The sequence below is a fragment of the Macrobrachium rosenbergii genome, chromosome 12 (genome assembly GCF_040412425.1).
Source record: "Macrobrachium rosenbergii isolate ZJJX-2024 chromosome 12, ASM4041242v1, whole genome shotgun sequence".
In the NCBI taxonomy this organism is placed as follows: Eukaryota; Metazoa; Arthropoda; class Malacostraca; order Decapoda; family Palaemonidae; genus Macrobrachium; species Macrobrachium rosenbergii.
Genome location: NC_089752.1, coordinates 96,359,104 through 96,368,000, shown reverse-complemented (window position 1 = coordinate 96,368,000; position 8,897 = coordinate 96,359,104). Strand labels below are relative to the sequence as shown.

Below are 8,897 nucleotides of genomic sequence, written 5' to 3'. Positions count from 1 at the left end.
CTGTCAGTTTTTCCAAGATCTTGAGATATCTACTCAGCCACAACACTAGAATTTCTCTGTACACACTGAAAATGTCACACTTAGGCTGAAGGTCAAATATTTATGAGAATGTTCCAAATATCCCTGGCCCTATTTTGCATACATTCTTGGTGAATTTACCTTTACTCCATGCTGGTGGATAGGGTTCTAGTGTACTTACGCTTGAATGAGGTTTCCTAGCCATGTCCATGCCCAAGCAGAGGTTGTCAACTTTTAGGTGTTTTGAAGGAGTTCCTATTCCACTGAGTGAAAGTGAAATTAACGTAGCAATCTGAAAAGAGATCCATCCTATATAGGTGGATGAGACTCCTATCTCACACATACTCAACATCAGGAGAGGCTTCAGCGGGGACCTCTCCTCTATTAAGAAGGGACTGCCCTTTTAAAGTAGGCAAACACAGGTCAGTGAATTAAAAACCCCCTCCCACCTTCAGCTCCAATGCCTGGTGCCTCCCATTACCCCAAATTAATGGAGGACAGTACCAGATTAAGGGAGCTGAACCCTCCACAGACCAAAGTCTGTAACCCAAAGGGGTGAAGGCATAAATTCCAAAGTGCTGTTCAAATCAAAGTCCAAGCTCATTCCATGGTTGTTAACAAAGATCTTCAGCTCAGATCATAGTTAAGAGGGTGGACAGCAAGATGGAAGAAAGGTAAGTTGAACAGATATACTGTACAATGGAAGGACTAACAGTGGTAAATGAGTAGAGAGAGACTAGGGTCAGACAGGGGAAGTTAAAAGTCCCACTGTTTGTGTGCCCTCCCACCCACCAAAAGGCTTCACCACAAGACAAGGTTTTACAGTGAAGCCCAGTGACTTCTTCAAGGCAGTCTCTCATCGAGAGAGAGAGAGAGAGAGAGAGAATAATAATATTTTTAAATGGTTACAACTGAATGAACAGAAAACAAGATCTAAATGCAATAGTTTTATCACATCTTTGACTTATGTGGTCATTCAATACCTATTGCCCTACACGTTTAATGGTTATGAATGAAAGCAATATCTTCAAGTACTGAACTTTGTAGTTATATTCACATTGCAAAATTCAGTTCATTTGTTGATTACATGTGATTGCACTCATGTAAGCAACTGTACTAATATCTCTAATCTGTCAAATACTCCAAGATTGTTAGGGAGGGGCGAATAAGGAATTCCTGTGTTGATGTTGACAGATGTCTGAAGGTTCTGATAAAAGTAAGGGCTAAGAAGAGTCTACTCAAGTAATTTTTCCAATGTATAGCAATGACTTGAAAACTGACATACAAAACACATTTGACTATACTACATATTTTCATTGGAAACCAATTTTTTTATGAAAAAAAAAAACAAACAATAAGATGTGGCATAATCTGACCTGTGCTGCAAAATCTGTTTCTGCAACACATGGCCGGCATAGGGCATTTACAAAGCCAATAGTCACTTTACTTCCTTAATCTTACACCAACCATCTACTTAAAGAACTACAGACACTACCCGACTTACGAACATTCAGAGATATGAACAAACGTGATCATTAATTAAAATTGTGTTCAGGAATAAACAACTGCATCACCATCACAATTTATTTTGGTTTTATGTACCATTCATATTAATAACGTGCTGTACACACCGTACTCTATAAAATACAGTTCTATGGGTACAGTGTACTGTACTACATTGTGTTTTAGGATGAAAAAACATACAGTACTGTACTGTATTGACTTTATATATCATACTGTACTTGAAGATGCATAAGACCAGCTTACAGACAATTCAAGATAAGAATGGCTGTTCAGAATGTAACTCATTAGTATGTAGGGTAGTGTCTGTATTGTACTCAACCTGCCATTGTGACAGGACAGTATGGAATGCCAAAGCAGAAACTACAGTACATAACAGGTCACAGGTAAAATTATAAACAAGGAATGGATGTTTAGGGAAAGATTTGAATTGCTAAATAGATGTGGCTGCACTGCTTTTTCTACCTGGTCACACCCTAGCAATCTTAAGTGTTTGACAGACTATAACTGGTTACTAACACACATAAATAGCAATATAGAATACTGTAACCAAAAGAGAGAGAGAAAGTGAAAGGCGAGCAAACACATAGCGTGTACTGTAGTTTACTTCACCATGATGCATACATGTATGTGTACTCTCATACATACATAGCATACACAGACACCAATGGGCAAATAAAAATAAAGTTCTCAAGCAGAAAAAGGACCACCTAATCCTCCCCCTCAGCTCTCCCGGCCCTCCAACTCCGTAAGTACTTACCTCGGCCTAACCCTCCTCAATGCTCAGCCACCCATAACATGTAAAGGATGATGCTTTTAAGCCAATAACAACCATGAAAGCTGCCAGGTAGCCAACCCCCCTCCCCCCTCTCCTCCAACATTTACTCCAGTCTACCAGCCCTCAATACCCCTTTCTTAGCGTGCTTATGACTGAAAGCAGCTTCCTCTCTTGTAGAGACCAAGTTCCTGCTACTTCCAAGTGTCCTAGTATTGCTCCACAACCCAGATCCAATCCCCTGAAGAACAATGTTAGGCTCAGGTTTGGCTGAAGCACAGATTTTCCTACAAGGAATCTCCCTTCTTTGAGCCACCATCAAAGGCCTTCCTTTATTTCCAGTGTGATGGGGAATACAAAGGAGTCTGGAAGAATCTTCCTGCTCCAATTGGCCTTTAGGAAGAACTGTAAAGGTCTTGCATGCAGTCTCCCTAACGGCACGAACATCTCAATGGAGGAGAGGGTTCCTAGAAGACTCATCCAATCATTGGCAGAGCAGGACAGTAGATTTAGAAAGTGACGGATTTTCTGGGTGCACGACTGTATTCTCTTGTCCAATGGAAAAACCCAAAAATTCTGAGTCTATATTCATCCCTAAATTGACTATCAACTGAGAAGGGACTACAGTAAACCCCCCGTATTCGCGTTCTCATGATTCACGGACTCACGCGCATTCGCGGGTTTCTCTGTCGAACATATCTAGCCATCACTTGTGGAAAATTCGCCCATTCGCAGTATTTTTCACTGAGAAATATTCACTATTCACTAATTACTGTATTTTCATATGATTTTCATGAATAAATGCACTTTTTGTGATAAAACTATTAAAAAACTCAGGTATATGCATTTTACAGGGTTTTTCTGTGTTTAAACTATCAAAATGGGCAGTTCTAAGTGTTTTTAGAGGGGTTTTAAGTATTTGCGGGGGGGTGTGGGACGCATCTCCCGCGAATACGGGGGGTTCACTGTAATTGGGATTTCTCTTGACTGCTTAGAATGCCCAAATTTTGGGCTAACTGAAGTTTTGAGGAGGTCCTCCGTACATTTTTTCTGGGATGACGATTGTGGGAGCCAGACGTCCAGATATAGGCATATTTTTACGCCCATTAGGTGAAGCCATTGCGATAGAGGGGCAAGTACAGTACTCTCATGGAGACTTGAGGGGTTGTGGACAACCTGAAGCACAGAGCCTGAAACTGGAAAACCCTGTCCTGGAATACAAACCTCAGGTATTTCCTGGAATCCTGGTGTATTGGGATATGACAGTATGTCTGTGAGCCACTTGGTGCTTGGGAGCCAATGGGAGCTTGCGAGCCATTGGGAGCTCTCCATCGTCCCAATCGCTACAAGAGGGCTCTTGGTACCTATGGCGCTTACGAGGGATCTAGGGGTTCTGATCCTCCAATACAAGCCTCTTCAAATCCCTGGAGCAATCATGAAAATGCCAACCACATCCTTTAGGCTCATTCAAATCAGAACCACTGAAAGATAAGGTGTGATCCACTGGGAAACCTTTCCAGCACGTAGCCATCAAAACCTGGGAAATAGCAACAGGTTCGGTTGACGAAGTAACTACTCGTGGGCAAACCCCACCAACCTCCCCTGGACTTATGGTTTGCCTCCTCCCAGGTGCAGGAGAGTTTGGCAGGGAGCATCGGTGGGATGAGTAGCCACCCCCTCCACTGACACAACACTTGCACTAACACTTGCACCAACACTTGCACTGGGACCACACTTGCCTTGTCCAAAAGGACTTACTGAAGCTCCTATTTGAGCGACTGTATTCACTAACCCGTCACATTTCTTGTCGATCCAGCTTTGAGACTGGCAATGGCACTAGGTTCAGGGGGATGGGAGCCAGGTAACGGAGTTGTAGGAAGTGTGAGAGAAGTAGGAATAGGCGAGCGAGTAATCACAAGTGTCGAAAGGACCAGTTTAGGACAGGAAGACACTTAAGTGCTAGCCTCAGCTCTAATGGCTTCCTTTCTGTCTAGGCTTCTCTAGCTTATCTAAATGGGCAGTCAAAATTCTCCATTTAACTTCGTCTGAGTCTCTACATTCTTCGCACATCAAGTCAGGAGAACAAATTTGTCCTCAAAAATGAAAACATATTGAATGAGCGTCGTATTTAGAAGTCAACCTAGTACACTAAACCCCCCGTAAGCGCAGGGGATGCGTACCACACCCTCCACGAATAGCTAAAACCCACAAATACTTAGAACCCTTCTAAACACACTTAGAACTACCTATTTTGATAGTTCAAACAAACAAAAATAAACTAAAAATGCTTATACAGGTATTATTTAGGTTCCACAAAAAAAACATGACCTTTTTATAATAAAATAAAGTTTTATATACTTAACCAGTAACCCAGTAATTACATAGCTATTAGTTTCTTTTAACCAACAGCTTAAAATTTTGAAATAGTGGGTCAGCTAGTTTGTTTTGGTTATGGCAACGCGCCCCGCCCACTTTCGGGTGTAAGAAGAGGTACAACATAGCAAAGAGCTTCAATTTGTTTATGTCCTTATGTCCAAGTGAGGGGAGGTGGGTGGGCTCCGATCATGTAATTACTGGGTAAGTGTATATATAAAACTATTTTATTATAAAAATGTCATTTTTATATAAGCAACTTACCCAGTAATTACATAGCTTATTTCCACATTGAATGGAGGTGGGAATGTTGGAAATATCTACCCCAAAAAATTAATAATAATGAGTTTGAGAATAGAAATTTGCTAACATTGAATCACTGTTGTAGAACCTTACCGGTTAAGAGAGCTGCTACAGGTATATACTGCCTCTGGTTGGCGTTCGTTTTATCCAGTAGAGGCGAGGCGATAAAGCCCTGAGGGTCTACTACTACAGTGGGTGCTTTGCAGCGATGGACTACATTCCGAGGGCTAGCAAAGTACAACAAGATGCCCCTGCCCAGGGAGCAGTACAACACAAAATAACCAGAGTAAATAGTCACCATAACCACCACAAACCAATTTAAAAACATCAATACCCAACCATTAAAACCAAAAGACTGGAGGGTACTCCAAGTACATAGTACTCCCAGGCTCCCCAAAAAACTCAACACCCTATGCAAGGCGAAGAGATTAAAGAAAAGACATTGCTTTCTACATTTCCTCCCCCAACACCACGCCAACCACGTAAAACGGACCCAAGGTACTGCACTGATCGTAAGTAGTCTTGATATCCCTTAAGTAATGAGATGCAAACACCGACTTGCACTTCCAAAACGTCACTTGCACAATTGACGTGAGGGATAAATTGAGCTTAAACGCCAAAGACGTAGTGACCACTCTTATCTCATGGGGTTTTGCTTTGTAAGAGGAGAGGGAGTCTTCGCTCACCATGGAATGTGCTTCCGAAATCAAGTCCCTTAGAAAAAACGCCAGGGCATTCTTAGACAAGGGTCTAGAGGGATATTTCATTCCTTGAAGTACCACGAATGATCTTTGTTCTGTGAAGATAAAACTTAAGGGCCCTTACTGGACCGAGAGTTCTTTCTTCTTCAGAGGCCTAACTATCTTGGACAAGCTCTTGATCGTAAAAGAATGAGGCCATGGATTCGATGGCGATTCGTTCTTAGCTAAAAAGTCTAGGTAAAAGGAGCAAACAGCATTCCCCTGAGAAAATCCTGTTTCTGTCCAAAGTATGGATTTCACTGGATCTCTTGGCAGTGGCCAAGGCAACCAGAAAAAGAGTTTTCCTGGTACACCTTAAAGAGACAGATTGCATGGGCTCAAAACGTGAACTGGCCAGCCACTTAAGTACCATGTCTAAGTTCCAGAACAGCAAAGGTTTTTCTTTAAGCTTTGCGGTATCAAAGGACTTAATAAGGTCGGACAAATCCTGGTTAGACAGGCACAGACTAGCAGTACTTGGGGCCCCAAGGCTACTTCAGGTCAGGGGCCTTTTTAACAGACATGTACACATTTATCATATTTTATTTTAGTACATGTTTCGATATGAACAATAGTAGTTAGTGTCATGTTTCGGCAGGTTCTGCATTTAATTTATATTGAAACGATTGATCTATTATGCTGTATTATACTGTATTAAAAAAGAGGTAATTCCATTAAAAAGTTGAACAACATAAAAACAATGAATATTAGATTGAACAATTCATATATTTGATTGTATAATTTACATATGAGACGAGTATTGCTGATGTCGTAGGTAAGTAGCTACTGAAAATCGATGGCATCACTTACATTTCATAAACTCTGGTCTCATGTTTCTATGAAAATACTAATATTTATTGTATATATTTCCATAACAAATTCAACATGAAAAAATACTATTATTTGATTGTTGCTATTGTATTTTCCTTAAATACAAACAAATAAAATTGTGAACAGTAAGGAAATAAAAGTCAACTTTCCAGGTGTAAGTTAATGCCTACTTAAGGAACTTCACTTTCCTAGCTTTCTGGTTTGCAAAATTTCTCACTACATCTTGAAAGTTTAACTCTCGCATAATACTGGTCTCTATGTACATGAGTGACAGCATGTTTAGATGCTGTTCCTTCATTTTTGATCGTGTTTCATTCTTTATCAGTCTAAGCTTCGAAAAGCTACGCTCTCCACTACAGTTTGACACCATGAGACACAGATACAAGCGGTATGCTATTTCAACATTCGGAAAGACTTCTTTCAACTCGTGTTGCAAGAGCATTCGATATATAATCAATTCAGTGCTACACTCTTGGTTTTCTTTTCTGCTATGGAAATCATTGATATTTGCTGCAGCATAGGATGCAAAGTGAATCATTTCATCACTGAAGCTGGTCTCAATGTCAGAAGGATAATGATTAACCAACAAATCACAGTGATGTTGAAGTGAATTCCTGTCCATTGTCATCACTTTACACAAGAAACCAAATTTTGAGCTGACATCCTCATAAGCTGAAACACGACATACTAGTGCAGTATTCAACTGATCAATAATTCTTAGAAAGACCTCTACTCGAAATTTCTCCTTTCCGGCTATTTCTGTTTCTCCACTTGAGCTCTCGTCAAACTGTTTCTTCCGCTTCCGTTTCCTGCGGGTGTCCTCCTCATAAGTGTTAGTTTCACTAAGCTCTTTTCCTTGTTCTTCAAAATCATCAAATTCTGAGCGTAATGAAGAAACAAAATCCTGTAGAGAATTCAGGAGACTAACTGCATTATTCAGGTCAAGCGTGGCACACTGAAGTGCTTTGCTTGTGTTTTTAAATCTTTGCAGAACAGTGTCCCACAGTGTTATGAGGATGCCAGTTTCTAGTTTGTGAAACTCACTTGATAATCCCTTTGCCTCTTGTCTAGTGATTTGTTTCTCTTCTGGGTCACCTGTGATCTGTTCTAGAGCATACAGAACCCTCTTAAAACCTTTTCGCAGAGCACTGGTTGCATCAGCATGACATGACCAATGCGTATCTGAAAGTTTTTTGGGCACTGGTGCCTGTTTGTCTAATGCAATAACAAGTATGCTCCAGCGATGAGTAGATGCACTAAAAAACGTGTACACTCTCTGAACTACATAAAAAAACTGAACTGTAACAGGACAGCAATCAACAGCATTTGCTCCCACTAAGTTTAATGAATGAGCAAAACAGGGTATGTATGCACCAAGAGGGTTCACTGAAAGAATGTGAGCCTTTACACCATTGTATGTGCCAGACATGTTTGATGCGTCTCCTTGTGCAAAGCCTATTCTTTTGTCTATTGCTTGTAATTCGCTAACATGTTTGGCAGTAGCAAGAGCCGTTAAAAAGAGTCTTTTTCGTGAGATTCCTGAGGGAAACGGAATGGAGAAGTTCGAATTGAGGACCTGAGATCCACTTCAGTACAACGTCTAAGTTCCAAGAGACGTTGGAAGAACTATCTTTCTTGGACGTATTGAAGGATTTGATCAGGTCGGTGATATCTTGATCAGAAGACAGGTCCATTCCTCTGTGCTTAAAAACTGAGCTGAGCATCAACCTATACCCTTTGATGGTAGAGGTTGATAGCTTCCAGATGGACTTTAGGAAAATAAAAAAATCAGCTATTTGGCTTACAGATGTCTCAGAAGAAGAGACATTATCGTGGCTGCACCACCTTCTGAAGACTGTCCATTTTAATTGGTAGAGCTTTGTAGAAGAAGTTCATCTGCATTTCGCAATTGCCTCTGCAGCTTGTCTCGAAAACCCTTTTGCTCTGACAAGGCGCTTGACAGTCTGAAGCCTGTCAGAGCCAGAGCGGATAATCTTTGGTGGAATCTGAGAAAGTGGGGTTGTCTGAGCAGAAACCGTTTTTGTGGAAGTAGTCTTGGGTAGTCTACCAGAAGGCGAATCAAGTCTGGAAACCACACCTTGTTCGGCCAAAATGGGGCTACAAGGCTCATGGAGGTGTTCTGACGCATTGACAGCTTGTTGATTACCTCCCTGATCATTCCGAAGGGAGGGAAGGCGTACACATCCAAGCTTGTCCAATCCAAAAGCATTGCATCTGTGCTCCATGCTTGAGGATCCAGGACTGGAGAGCAAAAGAGGGGCAGACGGTGGTTTCTTGATGTCGCGAAAAGATCCACTGTGGGTTTGCCCCACAGT

The 8,897-nt window shown here is 41.2% G+C and overlaps 1 protein-coding gene across 1 annotated transcript; it reads right to left on the bottom strand.

Annotated features, from left to right (window-relative positions):
• Nucleotides 1-6,727: 6,727 nt before the first annotated feature.
• On the bottom strand, nt 6,728-7,990 carry LOC136844150 (uncharacterized). Its single transcript, XM_067113163.1, has one exon. It carries the CDS (start codon nt 7,988-7,990, stop codon nt 6,728-6,730), a length of 1,263 nt encoding a protein of 420 aa, XP_066969264.1.
• Between the last annotated feature and the right edge of the window lie 907 nt (nt 7,991-8,897).

Bases quoted from the DNA above. Each gene is read 5' to 3' on its own strand.
- LOC136844150 (XM_067113163.1), bottom strand. From the start codon at position 7,990: ATGTCTGGCACATACAATGGTGTAAAGGCTCACATTCTTTCAGTGAAC.